General features: G+C 41.6%; 1 protein-coding gene and 1 non-coding gene across 2 annotated transcripts; both read left to right on the top strand.

Annotated features, from left to right (window-relative positions):
* The first annotated feature begins 315 nt into the window (after positions 1–315).
* On the top strand, positions 316–388 carry trnat-ugu (transfer RNA threonine (anticodon UGU)). The gene has a single exon. It is a non-coding gene; the product is annotated as a tRNA-Thr (tRNA).
* A 1,807-nt stretch (positions 389–2,195) lies between these two features.
* On the top strand, positions 2,196–19,553 carry LOC139391682 (protein O-linked-mannose beta-1,4-N-acetylglucosaminyltransferase 2). The gene is made up of 2 exons (XM_071139125.1): positions 2,196–2,458; positions 16,033–19,553. Exon 2 carries the CDS (start codon positions 16,107–16,109, stop codon positions 17,880–17,882), a length of 1,776 nt encoding a protein of 591 aa, XP_070995226.1. The 5' UTR covers positions 2,196–2,458; positions 16,033–16,106; the 3' UTR covers positions 17,883–19,553.
* The last annotated feature ends 606 nt before the right edge of the window (positions 19,554–20,159 follow it).

The following is a 20,159-nucleotide window of genomic DNA, read 5'->3' as shown; positions in this document are numbered from 1 at the left end:
GCAGTGCCACAGATGAGGTGAGTGCATTTTATTGCACAGGTCCAATTGGCATGTAAGAATGTGTATTATGTTTCTCTGGTCTAAATCTCATGTAGATCATGATGTAATGGAAAGACTGAAAACCAGCAGACACTCAAGCCTAGAGTAGTTGACTTTGCTTCATATGCTAACAGTCTGTTTAGCTGGTTGGGCCAGACTGCACTAACAGCTGAGTGTGGTAGAGTGAGTGGCATGAGGTGTGGCCTTCTGTCTGTGAATTGGCAAGATCTGTTGTGATATGTAAATTACCTGTTGTCTCAAGGTGTGAGTAGGTAAGGCTCCATAGCTCAGTGGTTAGAGCACTGGTCTTGTAAACCAGGGGTCGTGAGTTCAATTCTCACTGGGGCCTTGACTAAAGGGTCATATTTTTTAATCCAGGTCAGTACAATCCCGATTTGTGTTCAATTCTGCTCATGTATACATACCTTGTGAAGAATTATGTTGTTGTAGTAGTTTGTCTCATGTCAATAGAACAACCAGCACAGAAATTAAGTTTCTATCAGGTTAACATGTTACCATTTAACATTATCAATGCAAGCTCTCACAAACACCCAGAAAAACATTTTGACTTATTGTTAAATTTTTTATAGCGAGTTCCTGGGTTTTCTGGCTTCAGTCATGGCTCAATGGTTAGTGCACTGGTCTTGTAAACCAGGGGTTGTGAATTCAGATCATGCTGGTGGGGCCTTCCATGAAGGGTCATATGTTTCGGCCTGGCTGACGTGTGTTCTGGCAGCACTACATTGCCTAACATGCAGCCTTGTCTACACATTGCATTGGGGCAAAACAATGTGTGTATTAACCATAAATAACATACAACTGTTATTTTGCTTCTCAATGATCATTCAATGCCACAAGATTTGATGGACAGACAGCACATCATTTAAATTCACCAGAGTAGCCTACTGTTCCACCTGTGGGCAGATGACAAACAGATATTTTATTAATATCTTCAATGCCTGGATTGGGAGCCGGGGTGGGGCGTGTGTGGAGCTCTATCCCCAGGGGGAAGGGCCTCGCTTGAGAGACCAATGCAATCAATGTTGACATATGAGATGAATGTGTGAAATCTGTGGATGTCGTTGTATTTGATCATGTCACCACTACAGATTTGTTTTGTTTCTGCATTTTATTTTCATTGATCTTTTTCTGGCAGAGATCAATGTATATGGCAGTAGGAAAGCAGTCCTACTTGAGCATTTGTTTCACTCCCCTTGTCAGTACGTCCAACCGACCTCAAAACCGCAGACCACATGTAACCACGCCAGCCCAGGACCTCCACATCCGGCATCTTCACCTGTGGGATCGTCTGAGACCAGCCACCCGGACAGCTGATGGAAATGTGGGTTTGCAGAACCAAAGAATTTCTACACAAACTGTCATCATCCTCACCAGGGTCTTAACCTGACTGCAGTTTGGCGTCGTAACTGACTTCAGTGGGCAAATGCTCACCTTTGATAGCCACTGGCACACTGGTATCTGTGACCAACAGATGCATATCTTTATTCCCAGTCATGTGAAATCCATAGATTAGGTCCAAATGAATTTATTTCAATTGATTTTATTCAATTGATTTCCTTATATGAACTGTAAAACTCAGTAACATTTTTGAAATTGTTGCATTTTATATTTTTTTGGTGTGGGTGTCAGTATAAACGCAGCCACTCTGTTTTATTTAGAGATTGAGCATGATTAATGCAAATGTAATGTCCCCTAACCCCCTGTCAGCAGGGTGCAAACTGTGATTAATGAAATGCCAAAGGAAATATGGAGCTGTGAGGAGAGCAGAGCAATGCAGTATGTTGAAATGTTTTCTAATATAAACATTCTCTATGCAATTTGTGATATGTGTATATAGCTTGTCCTGAAAAACAAAGTAGTTTGCACATGAGTGAATTGTAACTAGTGGTCTATGCAAGATAAACATAATACTAGAGAAAATTATACATTTTCCATACTTTGGTCTCCATAAAATATACAATCAAATCGTTGTGCAAATTCCTGAACCTCGCATTATGTGGAATTATATATATATATTTTAAACATTTTATGTCCTCTTACATTGTAATTATGGTCACATCAAGGAGTGTGGAGAAAGCGCCGATAACATCTCGCGAGTTTTGGATGTGGGATTTGACTTTGCAGTGGGTGGAGACAGGATAGCAAGTAGAATCGAAATCGCCTTTTTGACAGCTAACATAAAAAATACTGTTTAACTTAAACTTGATGAATGAATGCGTTGATATTTCGTACTGTTGCACCTACATCGAGGCATATCGTTAAGGAGGTTCGTTCTATCACGTCAATCCTCTGGAACGTTTCTGCGGAGAGTATGCTCTGGAGCTTGTAATGCTGCCTTAGCTAAAACGTTTCAGCTACAGTGAAGAAAATACCTTTTCAGTTTAATCGAAACTCCCCGGTAAGAATAATAAAAAAACGTTTTATCGGTGCATGTCATGGTTTCAATGTGATGTTTGAAAACTTAGTTTAAAGACAAAGTTTCGAATTCAAAAGCAATGCGGTCATTGGCAAATTGTCTTGACGCCACTGTATCAATGTATTCTGCTCATGGCATAACACATTATTTTAACGCAAGAATGTAACGTTAGCGGTTTGCTTGGACAAATTATTCTATGGCTTCAAATATGAACAGGACCTGTTTCTAAGCAGCCCATGGAGTCTTCATGAATATCAGTCAAGCTTAGTCCTACAAAGGCTATACGTGTTTAATCATAACTATGGTAATCTGAACCCTGACATTGTTATCAATCGCGATTCTTCATTAACACAGTTTTGTCTAGGCTTTAACAAGACTGAAGTAAACACGTTTGTCCTGTCATTATGAGGGTTCTGTGTGTTCAACTCAATTCTGGATGACATAAAAGGGTAACTGCTAACACAGTTTTCTGGTCTGGGATTGATTAATCCTGGAATAGATTTAGCTACACCAGGGTAAACACAAACCCAAGTAATTAATCCCTTACATTTTCAAGAATTTCCTAAATCGCATACAGACAAATCCATGTTGACTGAGGATGACGTTTATGAAAATCCCACCAACTAAAGTTGAAAACCAGCATTCTTGAGGTTTTCATATTTCGTTTTTGAATCGACCTTTTTTTAATACATTTTTTACAAGATTTTATTTGATGTCTTATAAACAATACAGCACATACAAACGACTACATCCTACAAACATCACTCCTGTCCAGACCTACTTGAATCCCGTGTTTGATTACACATTAAATTAATAGTTTCACAAATAGGCCTAGCCAACACTATTTTTATTTAATTTATTTATTTCACCTTTATTTAACCAGGTAGGCAAGTTGAGAACAAGTTCTCATTTACAACTGCGACCTGGCCAAGATAAAGCAAAGCAGTTCGACACATACAACGACACAGAGTTACACATGGAGTAAAACAAACAGTCAATAATACAGTATAAACAAGTCTATATACGATGTGAACAAATGAGGTGAGAAGGGAGGTAAAGGCAAAAAAGGCCATGGTGGCAAAGTAAATGCAATATAGCAAGTAAAACACTGGAATGGTAGTTTTGCAATGAAAGAATGTGCAAAGTAGAAAATGAATGAACTATGAATGATTCATTTTTTAAAGTAGGCCATCATGACTTCTGCAATATGGACCTCTCTCACCTGTTGCTCTTGGTCTCAGGTGAGTGGGTGCTGCTATAGCCTACATATCATGAAAACAGCAACCTGTCCTAAATATGAATGCCTAATTTTCATGGCCTCGGTACTTCTGTTAGGAAGGTAATCTATAGTGAATGGGAGCTCAGCTGGCAGCCTGTAGTTGAGGTAGATGAAGTGGAAGTCTGGGGGAGTTGATGAGAGAAGTGTGTATCTGAATATTAGGAAAGTAGCCTAATTCGTTGGTGTATTATTGACAATACACAGTTTCTGCTTTTTAGGATATCTGTGTAATGCACACTTCCTTTTAGGCCTATATATGAGATACCTATTCTATTTTTCTATGTCATAGTATTGCATTTCATTTTCTGGCCTTTTAGGAGTCTGTCATGTGGCTGAATTATAATGTGCTATGCTGCAATGTTTCCAGAGGATGTTCTGTCCATTTCTCCTGAACCTGCAGAATGGATGCATCAGCCAGCATTTCTCATGGGCCCCCCTGGGGCAACAATGACTGGAAACAAACCAAGTACTGTCAACTTTAAGGAAAATAATCTAGGCTATTAAGGGGTTTATAAGTGATTTTCTTTTAGAATTCAAGGGGTGCATTTTAAATGATTGGAAACCTTACAGGCTATGGTGGCTTTAACTGCATCTGGGTTTTTGTGACAGTGGCAGGCTGACAGTGTGTCCCCAGCAGAGCGAAAGAGAGGGAGAGTATGGTACAGCTGCTAATGTTGTGCGTTGGTCTGTAGCTCTAGCTAACATGAGCGCTAGGAGGCTTGATCCAACCTGACATGCCACAATTGGGCCAGGAATAAAATGACAAACGGGGACGCCTCAAATGAGCCTGGAGGACACAGGCAATAAACTAGCTGAGAAGAGCGGTCTATTAAGTGGTTCTTTGTGAGAACGGAGAGGTGAGCAAGTTGTCCTTCAAAAGGATGAGGATGCAGAGCAGGGAGGGAATCTCCAAGGTGATCCTGAAGGGACAAGCCAGCGACAGGCAGTGGGTAGAAATGCCAGAGTAAGATACTAACAGCGCTGTTTACCTATCGTGGAGCGGGAGCCTTATTAAAATGCATTAGAATCTCCAGGCTGCTGCTTCTCCCATCCCCATCATCAGGGTGCTTATCATCTCCAAGGCAAACGGCAATACAAAACACTAGGGAGCTGTGCAAGGCCTGTCAGCCAAGTCCTGATAGAGAGACCTGGCACGCTCAGCCTCAGCTCAGTCGCTACTGCTGTGATGTCATCAGAGAGAGGCTTAACAACATTCTCCTTGGTTACTGCTGCTACTGCTCACCCTTTTGTAACCAAACCCATATAGGAGCAGTTTGGAAACACTACTGTCTCCTGCTCCCATCACTACAAATGTCAGAGGTTTGATCATGTATAGATGAGAGATTAATGACTATGTAAAAAGGATATGGTAATTTCCATCTAAAAGAACCCATGTGAAGTTCAAAGGAGTATGGCAAATCTCTTTTTATTAATTAAGGGATATATACTTTTTTTTATTTATTTTTTTTACAATTTTCCATCTTAAAATGTAGGAGTAAGCAAAGATGGAAAAGGGGTATTTTTTTGGAAAACCTCTACCAGAAATAGTCTAAGGGTATTAGATATACAGTGCCTTGCGAAAGTATTCGGCCCCCTTGAACTTTGCGACCTTTTGCCACATTTCAGGCTTCAAACATAAAGATATAAAACTATTTTTTTATGAAGAATCAACAACAAGTGGGACACAATCATGAAGTTGAACAACATTTATTGGATATTTCAAACTTTTTTAACAAATCAAAAACTGAAAAATTGGGCGTGCCCCTTTTAATTATTCAGCCCCCTTTAATTATTCAGCCCCTTTACTTTCAGTGCAGCAAACTCTCTCCAGAAGTTCAGTGAGGATCTCTGAATGATCCAATGTTGACCTAAATGACTAATGATGATAAATACAATCCACCTGTGTGTAATCAAGTCTCCGTATAAATGCACCTGCACTGTGATAGTCTCAGAGGTCCGTTAAAAGCGCAGAGAGCATCATGAAGAACAAGGAACACCCCAGGCAGGTCCGAGATACTGTTGTGAATAAGGTTAAAGCCGGATTTGGATACAAAAAGATTTCCCAAGCTTTAAACATCCCAAGGAGCACTGTGCAAGCGATAATATTGAAATGGAAGGAGTATCAGACCACTGCAAATCTACCAAAACCTGGCCGTCCCTCTAAACTTTCAGCTCATATAAGAAGACTGATCAGAGATGCAGCCAAGAGGCCCATGATCACTCTGGATGAACTGCAGAGTTCTACAGCTGAGGTGGGAGACTGTCCATAGGACAACAATCAGTCGTATATTGCACAAATCTGGCCTTTATGGAAGAGTGGCAAGAAGAAAGCCATTTCTTAAAGATATCCATAAAAAGTGTTGTTTAAAGTTTGCCACAAGCCACCTGGGAGACACACCAAACATGTGGAAGAAGGTGCTCTGGTCAGATGAAACCAAAATTGAACTTTTTGGCAACAATGCAAAACGTTATGTTTGGCGTAAAAGCAACACAGCTCATCACCCTGAACACACCATCCCCACTGTCAAACATGGTGGTGGCAGCATCATGGTTTGGGCCTGCTTTTCTTCAGCAGGGACAGGGAAGATGGTTAAAATTGATGGGAAGATGGTTGGAGCCAAATACAGGACCATTCTGGAAGAAAACCTGATGGATTCTGCAAAAGACCTGAGACTGGGACGGAGATTTGTCTTCCAACAAGACAATGATCCAAAACATAAAGCAAAATCTACAATGGAATGGTTCAAAAATAAACATATCCAGGTGTTAGAATGGCCAAGTCAAAGTCCAGACCTGAATCCAATCGAGAATCTGTGGAAAGAACTGAAAACTGCTGTTCACAAATGCTCTCCATCCAACCTCACTGAGCTCGAGCTGTTTTGCAAGGAGGAATGGGAAAGAATGTCAGTCTCTCGATGTGCAAAACTGATAGAGACATACCCCAAGCGACTTACAGATGTAATCACAGCAAAAGGTGGCGCTACAAAGTATTAACTTAAGGGGGCTGAATAATTTTGCACGCCCAATTTTTCAGTTTTTGATTTGTTAAAAAAGTTCCAAATATCCAATAAATGTCGTTCCACTTCATGATTGTGTCCCACTTGTTGTTTATTCTTCACAAAAAAATACAGTTTTATATCTTTATGTTTGAAGCCTGAAATGTGGCAAAAGGTCGCAAATTTCAAGGGGGCCGAATACTTTCGCAAGGCACTCATATTGAAGGAAACACCCCTTGCCAACAAATATCAACACTTTATATTTAGTTTTGGATACATTTTTCTGCCTTTAAGTTTCAGAAAAATTGCCTTGTTTCTTGAAATTCTGTTATCAAAAACCCACATGTTTAAGATATTTTCTAATTTCTCTCCCTCATTAGGAGGGGAGGATAATGGAAGTTCACAAGTAACAAATAAAGGTAGATCTATTAAGTAGTCAGTGTTTTTTTTTTACTGATATCAATTTGGTTTATGAATTATTGTGATTATAACTTGATTGGTAACGGAATATTTAAAAAAAATCGCTAACGGAATTTCTGCAGTTGAATTGGCTACAACAAAGTAAAGAATACTGAACTATACTCTAGTGGGCACACTAGAGTTAGGTACACTATAGTACTGTACTTTACGGTACTCTACTTGACTACTGTACTTTGCTGTACTCGAATGCTCTCTGCTGTGCTGTACTCTACTCTACTGAGCTCTACTGTGGAATTGCCCAGATGCTGAATTGTCTTTACTATTTCAAAGACCTTTTCAGCTTCCCTGAAACAAGGGCTATTTTTTCAATTGTCTTTCCTTGATTCCTCACGTCCTCTCTCTTTGCCTCCCCGACATGCATTGGAGAAGAAGATTAGACAAAGGAACCTCGGATCTTCTGTACATTTTGAGGAGGCAAAGAGAGAGGATCTGAGGAATCAGGACAATTAAGAAAGAGCCTTGGGATTACTAGGTCACCCAGGGACATCTATAAAGACAGAACTACTCCAGGCTTTGTGCTTTTTGTCTTCTCAGAGAGACAAAAGTAGAAAGCCATTTGTATTGTAAAAGCATAGAGAGAAGTCAGGTGAAACCTCAGGCTAGAAATGTGTTGTCCAGTCTGGCTGGTTTAACAGTTTTTCTACGCACGGCATATTTACTTACTGTATCGCCTGCCTGCTGCCTTCTAAGGGAATATTTACTTTTCTTAATGCCTGTTTCATTATTTATAAGCAGCATTCAGTATAACAAAGATTTTGGGACTATTAGGGGAAAGCAGATGTGGGTGAGTTGGTTGACTGAGAAGCGTGGTGGGTGGGTGGGAGCTCTAGGGAGACTGAATACTGATGAAGTGGAGCTGGAGCGGTAACATTAAGCCAGACAGAAATATCATTTAAATGTGAAGCATTCCCAGTTGTAGCCCGAGTTCATGCATGCATATGATTATGATTGGAACTATGCTGACCTTTCTGCAATTGGATAATTTTACTGTTAATGTAACATTTACTTCCTCACACAGAAAATGTCAAGCAAAAAGCGCTCTGTTTACTCTTCATTCAGAGTGTGTTATTCCCCGCAGCAACAGAAGTTAAGCTATGTAAGGACATCAGTTTTCAAACAACCCAGGCTGTCAATGTCTATTTAGGCCTAATAATTAGTTCAGTAGACATGTAGTTCTATAGTATACATATTATAAAAATGTTTTAAAATGATTTAGTCCAGGGATTTTCAAACTTTTCTTGCCCAGAGACCCCCAGCCAGGCAAACCAGGGACCTTCATCATATGTTAGCAGAAAAAAATGTAATCATGTCTTATCAGGTGAATGACAATGGCAAGTAGAAGTAATCAACATTTTAAAGTGAAGAGATTTTTGTAGACAGTTATTGTTTTGACATCCACAAAGTTCATTGGGAGAGGAAATATAAACTAACAGTCTATTGGCGGCATAGATTTTTGCTGTTATAAAGCACATTTTCTGCAAATCTACACATTTTTCCATTGAGCTCAGAACATTGAGGTTTTGAAGCTAATTTCCAGAAATTCTACACAGTTTTGCATGGAGCTGAGACAATTTTGCAGTTTTAAAGCTAATTTCCTGCATTTATATGCATTTTGCAATGGCTAATGCTGTGTTCCTCTGCAAAAAATCAATGGGCATGTGCCCAGAATGCCCAGTTTCTCTTCTCCTTGACTGTATAGCTTTTTTTTTGTTAGTTCTCAAAGATGGTATTATAACAAATAAAGTATGTGTGTGTGTGTGTGTGTGTGTGTATATATATATACACACACACACACATTTTGAAGTCGGAGGTTTACATACACTTAGGTTGGAGTCATTAAAACTAGTTTTTCAACCACGCCACAAATTTCTTGTTATCAAACTATAGTTTTGGCAGGACGGTCAGAAATGTACATACACTAAGTTGACTGTGCCTTTAAACAGCTTGAAAAATTCCAGAAAATTATGTCATGGCTTTAGAAGCTTCTGATAGGCTAATTGACATAATTTGAGTCAATTGGAGGTGTACCTGTGGATGTATTTCAAGGCCTACCTTCAAACTCAGTGCCTCTTTGCTTGACATCATGGGAAAATCAAAAGAAGTCAGCCAAGACCTCAGATTTTTTTTTTGTAGACCTCCACAAGTCTGGTTCATCCTTGGGAGCAATTTCCAAATGCCTGAAGGTACCACATTTATCTGTACAAACAATAGTACACAAGTATAAACACCATGGGACCACGCAGCCGTCATACTGCTCAGGAAGGAGGCGCGTTCTGTCTCCTAGAGATGAACGTACTTTGGTATGCGGAAAGTGCAAATCCCAGAACAACAGCAAAGGAACTTGTGAAGATGCTGGAGGAAACAGGCTCCATCAGCGTATCACCCACCACGACTGCATTTTGAAAACCTATATACTGTTGAAGTCGGAAGTTTACATAGACTTAGGTTAGAGTCATTCTGTACGCTTTCTTGAATTTGGTCTGGATTTTGGGACTGTGAAAAGACCCCTGGTGGCATGTCTGGTGGGATAAGTGTGTGTGTCAGAGCGTTGTGTAAGTTGACTATGCAAACATTTTGGGATTTTCAACACAATGTTTCTTATAAAAATAAGTGATGCAGTCAATCTCTCTTTGCCAAGAGAAACTGGCATGCATCGTATTTATATAAGCCCTGAACAGTTATTCTAACATCTTCAAAGTGCGCAACAGAATTAGGTAAGAAGGACTGCACATCGCTGCTTCCTCGACTTGCATGTTCTGTTAATATGAATTACCATAATCTAAATGTGATCTGTCATTCTCAGCATTATGGGTGGACGCCCTGATTTTAAATGCAGCCGGTCAAAATGTCAGGTGCCATATTCTCCTAACGGAAACCCTGCCATGGTGGTATTCTGTTGCAGCTAGTGATATTAATAAAATAATTTTTCACATAAAATCACCCAACCTGTATAAAAGACACCTGTCCACAGAAGCAATCGATCAATCAGATTCCAAACTCTCCACCATGGCCAAGACCAAAGAGCTCTCCAAGGATGTCAGGGACAAGATTGTAGACCTACACAAGGCTGGAATGGGCTATAAGACCATTGCAAAGCAGCTTGGTGAGAAGGTGACAACAGTTGGTGCGATTATTCGCAAATGGAAGAAACACAAAAGAACGATCAATCTCCCTCTGCCTGGGGCTCCATGCAAGATCTCAACTCTGTGGAGTTGCAATGATCATGAGAACGGTGAGGAATCAGCCCAGAACTAAACGGCAGGATCTTGCCAATGATCTCAAGGCAGCTGGAACCATAGTCACCAAGAAAACAATTAGTAACACACTACGCCGTGAAGGATTGAAATCCTGCAGTGCCCGCGAGGTCCCCCTGCTCAAGAAAGCACATATACATGTCCATCTGAAGTTTGCCAATGAACATCTGAATGATTCAGAGGACAACTGGGTGAAAGTGTTTTGGTCTGATGAGACCAAAATGGAGCTCTTTGGCATCAACTCAACTCGCCGTGTTTGGAGGAGGAGGAATGCTGCCTATGACCCCAAGAACACCATCCCCATCGTCAAACATGGAGGTGGAAACATTATGCTTTGGGGGTGTTTTTCTGCTAAGTGGACAGGACAACTTCACCGCATCAAATGGACGATGGATGGGGCCATGTACCGTCAAATCTTGGGTGAGAACCTCCTTCCCTCAGCCAGGGCATTGAAAATGGGTCGTGGATGGGTATTCCAGCATGACAATGACCCAAAACACACGGCCAAGGCAACAAAGGAGTGGCTCAAGAAGAAGCACATTAAGGTCCTGGAGTGGCCTAACCAGTCTCCAGACCTTAATCCCATAGAAAATCTGTGGAGGGAGCTGAATGTTCAAGTTGCCAAACATCAGCCTCGAAACCTTAAATGACTTGGAGAAGATCTGCAAAGAGGAGTGGGACATAATCCATCCTGAGATGTGTGCAAACCTGGTGGCCAACTACAAGAAACGTCTGACCTCTGATTGCCAACAAGGGTTTTGCCACCAAGTACTAAATCATGTTTTGCAGAGGGGTCAAATACTTATTTCCCTCATTAAAATGCAAATCAAACATTTTTGACATGCGTCTTTCTGGATTTTTTTGTTGTTATTCTGTCTCTCACTGTTCAAATAAACCTACCATTTAAAATTATAGACTGATCATTTTGTCAGTGGGCAAACGTACAAAATCAGCACGGGGTCAAATACTTTTTTCCCTCATTGTAGCCTACTTTGTCTGATTTTCACAAAAAACACTAGATAGAAAATGTATTTCGCTACATATGATGGACTTCAAGGCCGTCTCTTAGTAGTGTGTGTACCGCAATATTATCTGGAGCACCAAAATGTAGGCTAATTGAAGTCATTGTGCCTGAATGGTTATGACAGTGAACGGTTGTGCAACAAATCTTATCTAGAATATCTTTCTAGTTCTGTGTTCCTAGTAACAGGATGGCTAAGCATTTTTTTTTTTTTACTTGTCCTGTCATTTCTGCGTGCTGGTTACGGTGCCAGAGTCTTTTTTTTAGAAAGTCCAGATTTATTGTCAAACTGTGCGAGACTTTCCATTACGCTATGTAATCATTAATAATCCACTTCTTAAATTGAGTGTTCTGTTTTTCCTGAGTGCTAGCATGTCCCAATAGATCCTACCATCCTTTTCTATACATCTGTATAATTCAGAATTGGAATAAAATATTACACAACAGGATATTTAATATGGAAAGCATCATGGGGTGCCTCTTTAGGGAGAACACTGGGGAGTGGAGCGGTGGAGTTTGGATCCACATTTTCGCTCACAAAAACGTTTGATCTCCAGCCGAAACCTCAGTGGGTCAGTGCAGTGTTAGCTGAAGATGATGCCATGGAATTGCCTGCTAATTTATCACAGAGGCAGGCTGACGTTTGGAAAAACCTTCAGTACTTGGCACAGTGGAATTGCAGTGGGCCCTGCACGCATCCCTGTGGGCCGCCTGTGTGCATTGAGGAGGATTAACGCTCACCACTGGCACCATTGCCCTTGTCCTCATGGATTGGAGGGCAATGCTGCTTTAGGTCTTCATGCTGTGACATTTAAGCAGCAAAAAAATGGCGATCCAAGTCAAATATTTGGGGGAGAGAAGAAAAAAGGAGGCCCCAAAAGAACGATGGGTGTCACTCAGTTTATCTTCAAATGTAGTGCAGTTCACATATGAGTATTCTGAGTACCAGTACATCTGCATTGCTATCATATTGTATCTATAGATGGAAGCCCTTATCTCCATCTATAGATACAATAAGACTTTTCCCACCTGAATTAGTATCATGCTCTTTTGCTTAACTAAATCTCAAATCATAATGAACAAAAAGTTAAAAAGCTCTTGGGTGACTGATCTTTTTCCTATAACTTAGCTACAACTGCAGGGTATTACCACAAATACTGAGCCTACTACTACCACTGACATATTGTAGCCTATGTATTTGGATGTCAAAATAGCCTTAGGACTTTTTTTTTGCCTGCCTCTATTGCAGCATATGAGAGCAGATATGGAAAGAGAATGAGAGCAGCAAGAGAGAGTGAAAGAGAGTGCAGGGAGGGAGAGATGGAGCCATCATGTCTTTGTTCAGTCTGGCTTCTTCCTCCAGGGCCCTTGGGTTGGCTGGCTGCTAGAGGAGAGAGAGTCCGGGGCTTAGGAGAGTGTAAGGCTGGCTGTGTCCAATGGGCCCTGGTCAAAAGTATTGCACTAAATAGGAAATAGGGTGCCATTTGGGACTGAGACTGAGTCAGGCCAGAGATACTGGAGTTCTTTATGAGCTCAGTCTGGAGAGAAGAGAGAGAGAGACAGGAAGACCATGGGGGGATGGCTGCTCTCTGGGGATGCTAGTGGCGAAGGAGGATTCTCCAGGAGTTTTTAGGATAGAGTGATTTTACAGAGGAAAATTTTAAGAAATCAGAGGTGCATGTGTGTCTGTCCAAATGTGTGTTAGAAGTGGCAATGCCCATTCATTATGTTTCCATGATATCTGCTCTATGAATCTTGTGCTCCATGTCTGCTGCTCAAAGCATTAGAGACATTGAGGCAGGGTTAACCTGGAATTATTTTACTCAACATGGGATTGAAGGATAGATGGGCTTGGCTGCAAAATAGACTTGGGTGGTATCCAGATTGTCCTACCTTCAAACCGACCTTGTGCCATCCTGGGATATTCGGTAATACCGGCGCCGCACACAAGGGGCACTATTTTCAAACCCCACTGAGCCTCTGTAATACCAAGGTTAGCAATGCTAACAAGTACATGGAAAATACCATAGTGATTGCTAGTTAAATGAAAACGAGCACATGCAAACATTTTTACAGTCTCTGATAAACTGTTTGCAGGACAGATATCACAGCTCTTAAATTTTATAAAAGTAACAAAAATTCTGCTCACAGTTTGCTGCACACACAAAACTAATATTAGACAGCAAGGTAGGCCTAAAAACCATATCTAGATTGTTTTCAAGTTTATGGGTGATTTATCTTGATTTTTGAAACTTTTTCTCTGAATAAGCTTTGTTGCACAAATAAGGTCAATTCACTGGATTTGAAACAGGAATAATCTAATGAATTCAGGGATTATAAATATAAGCCTTTGACCCACTAATGATTTAATTATTTTATCAAAATAGTTTAACCTGCTTTTTTTGCAATAATCACTGATCTGGCTTTCAAAGCTTCATATGAAAATCCATTTTTGTTATAAATTTAACCAGAATCATGTTTTATACTCATTGCACATTTATAAAACATAGACTAGATGGCTAGCACTTAAGTCTGTGTCTAAAATCCTACTAGCGGTACGTGGTACTCCAGCGCCAGACAAACTGAGCATTCATTAATTTCCCACAATCATGTTCATTGATACTTCCATTTTCATAGATAACTAGGTACTAAATCAGCAAACCAAATTCACATCTTCAGAGCATTTAGCTCTGCAAAACGCAGCATCACATGATGCAAAATTCATCATACGGGCCAGATCTCTGTATTTTGAAAGTTACATCTTGAAAACTTGGGACTATGTCAACAATGGACTAATGAAACAAATACCAAAATATAGTTTTTGGGTGGGGGTTTTCCTTTAATAGTTATAAGATATTTAGCTGGCAAACATTTAGTTGTGAATTCCATACTTTAACTAGATCACCTGGCGCATGCTACACAACAATGTGACTCACAAAGCTTCGATGTCTTGTTGTTGTGTGCTTGTAAACAAGCGTGACTGGGGACTACCGGTAGGCTTACACTTCATAATGAATAATAATGTGACAGGTGAAATGAAGAACGTGATCTGCTTTATTTCCTAACCTACTGCGCAAGTTGACTGCAGGTATTTACTTTGGTATTGAAAAACCATCCCGTGGCTATTACCAAATACTCTGGAATACGGCATATACAGTATACCGAAAAAGCCTACTGCAGACCGTCTGGCTCCAGAGAGAGGAAGGGAGTGTATTTAGTGTCTACAGCCCAAAGTTGAAGGTTAGGGAGATAGTCCGTAGATTCTGATGAATATTATAGATGCCAATGACTACGCTAACTCTCTTGACTCTTCTTTTTGAGTATTGCTAAATTATCATGGTGATATAAAGCATATTTTAAATGAATTGTTTAAGTCTCAAACCTGTATGTTATTTACTCAACTTTTTTATACTGGAATAATTATATTATTTTAATCTCAGCCGCTATTATGGAAAGTGATATTTATAGTATTCCAGGCAGAGGCTAGCCTATTGAAACATTTGTTCTTGTAGCAGTCAACCTTTTAGATGACTACTTTCCCACATAGTCTGGAAGCAGCTGCTTGGGATCTGAATTAGTGGCTGCATCCCAAATGGCACTGTATTCCCAAGATAGGGCTGCAGTGAAAAGTAGTGCACTATGGGTCCTGGAGTGATCAAAAGCAGTGCACTATATAGGGAATAGCATTTGGGACGCAGATTGCCTGTCTCACCACATGACTCACTTGTTCTCTCAATATGCAGGTTAGTGTAGTTTTAAGAGGAACTTTTCTTTTCCCCTTTCTCACAATGTCATTCATCAAGACATAACCAGGAGGGGAATGCGATTTGAGGCTCTAGGAATGCCTGTGCTTATCCACCAAGGTAAACAAAGGATACGTCCCAAATGGCACCCTTTTCCCTAGCCAATAGAGTGCACTACTTTTGATCAGAGCCATATGGGTCCTGGCCAAAAGTAGTGCATTTAAAAGGAATACTTTGAGATTTTGGCAATGAGGCCCTTTATCTACTTCCTCAGAGTCCGACGACCTTGTGGATACCATTTGTATGTCTCTGCGTCCAGTATGAAGGAAGGTATTGCGAGCCAATGTTAACTAGCGTTGTTAGCTATTCCCATAGACTTCTAGTCATTGCTTTAACTGTAGTTAGCAATTGAGCTAAAGCTAGTGAGAAACTACCTTCCAACTGCATGCAGAGACATGAAAATGGTATCCACGAGTTCATTTGACTCTAGGGAAGTAGATAAAGGGCTTCATTGCCAAAATCGCGGAGTATCCCTTTATTTGGGACGCAAACAAAGACTTTTTCAAGGGAAGGGACTTTGATCCCTAAAATTGTAATTGTTCTACCGGTATGTAGACCTTCATCAAGCACTGAAAATAATAGGCTTACACTTTGTTTGATATTATTTCTATGTTTACTAAGTCTGAAATATAGTATGTTCAGTTGGAAACATGATATCAGTAATATGCAAAAAATTCTCTCTCCCCCCACCCCCTCTCTCACTCTCTCCCTCTCCCTCTCCAGGTGTATCGGCGCCTGGCTAGCGCGAGGCGGAGCATGCATGTGAGATCAGAGATCAGATTGGACGTGGAGCTGTGATGCGTGCGGCGAGCTGCAGGATGAACGTGGCGGCCATTCTGAATGGCCTGCTGGTGTCGGTGGTGGCAGCACTGCTCTGGAAGTACGTCAGGCTAAGCGAGCACGCTGCAGTACTGGAGGAGGAGCTGCAGCTGACCCGCCAGTCCCAGGAGCTGTCCCAGGCCCGGATAGACTACCACGCCGCTCTGCTCGCCCTCCAGGAGCATGGCACCCGCATGGTCTGCACCGGCAAGATGCACACTGACCGCATCTGCCGCTTCGACTACCTGTGCTACTGCACCGAGGCCGAAGAGTTTGTCTTCTTCCACAGCAACTCCTCCTTCATGCTGCCCAACCTAGGGCCCCGGCGCTTCCAGCCGGCCCTGCTGGACCTGTCCTCTGTGGAGGATCACAACACCCAGTACTTCAACTTCCTGGAGCTGCCCGCAGCTGCCCTCAAGTTCATGCCCAAGCCTGTGTTTGTCCCTGACGTCACCCTCATCCTCAACCGGTTCAATCCGGATAACCTGATGCACGTGTTCCACGATGACCTGCTGCCCATCTTCTACACCATGCGGCAGTACTCGGACCTGGATGATGAGGCCCGCCTGGTCTTCATGGAGGGCTGGGGTGAGGGCGCACACTTTGACCTCTACCGCCTGCTGAGCAACAAGCAGCCACTTCTCAAAGACCAGCTGAGGAACTTTGGAAAACTTATGTGCTTCACAAAGTCCTACGTGGGCTTGTCCAAGATGACCACATGGTACCAGTACGGCTTTGTCCAGCCACAGGGCCCCAAAGCCAACATCCTGGTCTCTGGGAACGAGATCCGCCAGTTTGCCTCATCGCTAATGGAGAAGCTCAATATCACCACGAGAGGAGGAGAGGAGAGTGCAGCGGAGGAAAAGGATGAGTACTTCGTAGTGTTCAGTCGCTCCATCAACAGACTCATCCTGAACGAAGCGGAGCTGATCCTGGTGTTAGTGCAGGAGTTCCAGATGAGAGCGGTGACGGTGTCTCTGGAGGAGCAGAACTTCCCCAGAATCGTCAAGGTCATCAGCGGGGCCTCCATATTGGTCAGCATGCACGGGGCCCAGCTGGTCTCCTCTCTCTTCCTCCCCCGGGGGGCCGTCGTTGTGGAGCTCTTCCCCTATGCGGTCAACCCAGAGCAGTACACCCCTTACAAAACCCTGGCCTCTCTACCAGGCATGGACCTGCAGTATGTGGCCTGGAGGAACATGGTGGAGGAGAACTCTGTGGCCTACCCAGAGAGGCCCTGGGAGCAGGGAGGTATAGCCCACCTGGATAAGGAAGAGCAGGATCACATCCTGACCAGTAAGGAAGTACCCAGACACCTGTGCTGCCGCAACCCTGAGTGGCTCTATCGTATTTACCAGGACACCATAGTGGACATCCCTTCTTTACTAGAGGCTCTCAGAGCGATCGTGAAAACCAGGCCCAACCTGAAGAAGGCCAAGCCTGCCAGCACGGTCCACCCGGGCCGGGTCAGAGAGCCCCAGTGCCAGACATCGGTCCAGGCCACCAACGAGGCCAAGCTGACTGTGTCCTGGCAAATCCCCTGGAACCTGAAGTACCTGAAGGTCAGGGAAGTGAAGTACGAAGTGTGGATCCAAGAGCAAGGAGAGAACACGTACATGCCTTATATTCTCCCCCACCAGAACTATACCTTCTCTGAAAACATCAAACCCTTTACGACGTACCTGGTGTGGGTGCGCTGCATCTTTAACAAAAACCTCCTGGGGCCTTTTGCCGATGTACTCATGTGCAGGACATAATTTGTGTTGATCTATACAGTTACAAGATTGTGACTGCTTGTTCCAGATGATCAGATATTGGGGTTTTGGATTACTGAAGGTGATACTAGAAAGGTTCTGTATAAGTTCAGCCAGTAGTTTTGAAAGTAGCGCTCACGAGCCAAAAATGGGTCCCAGAAAATTGTGCACAATTGTATACGATGTCATTCATTTTGTATGATATGTTACGTCCTGTACAATAAATGTATATTTCCTACAATTCGTATGATATGTTACGAATTTGTAAGTGCTTAAGATCCCGTTCAATCTCATTAATATGAAAATCTGTGATTGAGGATAGTCTCCAATTTGAGGATAGTTGATATGTGATCTGTATCTAGGATGAGAGTCAACCATGTCCTCACACAGAGAGTGAAATGCAATGGAAGTTCAATGGCATTTAGCATGGGACGCAGGAACACGAGTCACGATTTAAGGATCGTCTGTACCAATAGCAGAAAGTGCTATACAACGTATCTTTTTGAGATATAGGAATTTCTTTAATATACTTATTTATGAGCAAAAATATTTTTTATTAGTCTTAAAACACTGAACCTATCTATATCTGTACTTATTTGAGTATGTAATGTAGGTTTTCAGCAAAGCTCAGATTTGATTGGTTTGTGATTTGTTATCTGAGAAATCACAACTTTGTGGCTTAGCCTACCCTCCTGCACAAAGTTGTAGCTTTGTCATGTTGCTTTTCTAATTGTCAATTTACATAATTGTTTGCAGAATGTTGCCAAAACCTTAAAGGGATACTGTAAGATTCTGGCAATTTTCTACTTACCCAGAGTCCGATGAACTCGTGGACACCCTATTTATGCCTCTGCGTGCAGTATGAAGGAAGTTAGAAGTAGTTTCGTGAGCCAATCCTAAATAGCATTAGCACAATGACTGGAAGTCTATGGGTATCTGCTAGCTGGGTATCTGCTTCAGGTCTGGACAATTCCAGTCCTCGGGGGCCTAATTGGTGTGACACTTTTCCCCATCCCTAGCAAACACACCTGATTTTAAACTAATTCAATTTTTAACTGAAGCTCATGATTAGTTGATTATTGGAGTTAGGTGTGTTAGCTGGGGCAAAAGTGTGACACCAATCAGGACCCAGAGGACTGGATTGCCCAGGCCTGCTAGCTGCAAATACCCATATACTTCCAGTCATTGCGCTAAATCCAGTTAGCAATTATGCTAGCACAAGTTAACAACTTCCTTCAAACCGCAATCAGAAACATATAAGAAGGGTGTCCATGAGTTCATCTGACCCTGGGGAAGTAGATAAAGGGCCTCATTGCCAAAATCCCGAAGTATCCCTTTAAGAGAAAAAAAAATGAATTTGAAAATGTGGTTACCAGTCTACAGTACCATTAAGTATATGTTATTAGTTGTAATTTAATTATCTTGTGCTTCATTGAGGCTTTAATATTTGCCAGTTACCTTTTTGAACTATTGTGACCCATGGATAATAAATTCTTCCTCTTCTAGATTATTTGAGATATTAATTCAAGGCAGATAAAAACTTTCAAAGAGTGTGTCCAGGAAAATGTTTGCAGTTTTCTAAAGATGCGGACTAAAACATGCATTATTCCTTCAAATGTAGCAGTATTTTAAGAACAGTGTTCCTCTAAATGAAAATAAAGAGAATATGTCATGTATTTATGTGAAAGGTTCTGTTGCTATGCGGTGCAGTTGCTAGATATGCGAGGGTTAGTTCTATTTCTTTCAGAAAAACTGGAGCTTCTTTAATCAGTTTCTTTGTCATTGCCCTGTGTGTAAAAAAAGACATACAAAAAGGTTAATGTCACATCAGTGTCCCCATTACAGCAATTCTGAGTTCAATTGTCCTATTATTATTTTTGATTCAGTCTACACAGTTGCAGAAAATGATCAGAATTCCTTTCTTACTATTAATCGGTACCATTTCTGATTGTTATCATAGAACATTTGTGCAGGTTATATGCATGCATAAACTTGTGAAATAATTAGCCTGTGATGCTTTGGTAATGACTACTATGCCCTGAATCAAACTGGAGTAATAACCCATTCTATGGCTCATCAATGCTGCTAACCATGCGTGATTCAGTGTCTTTATCCCAAATGGCACCCTCTTCCCTTTATAGTGTACTACTTTTGACCAAGAACTATAAAGGTCACCAGAGCCTAAAAGTAGTGCTCTATAGGGAATAGGGTGCCATTTTGGGACTCAGCCCAAGTCTATATGATGCTGTGCAATGCTGCCTGTTACATTTCATTGCCTTG

Source organism: Oncorhynchus clarkii, chromosome 3 (assembly GCF_045791955.1).
Source record: "Oncorhynchus clarkii lewisi isolate Uvic-CL-2024 chromosome 3, UVic_Ocla_1.0, whole genome shotgun sequence".
In the NCBI taxonomy this organism is placed as follows: domain Eukaryota; kingdom Metazoa; phylum Chordata; class Actinopteri; order Salmoniformes; family Salmonidae; genus Oncorhynchus; species Oncorhynchus clarkii.
The sequence above is the reverse complement of the archived record's forward strand: the minus strand, read 5'-3'. Positions and strand labels throughout refer to the sequence as shown.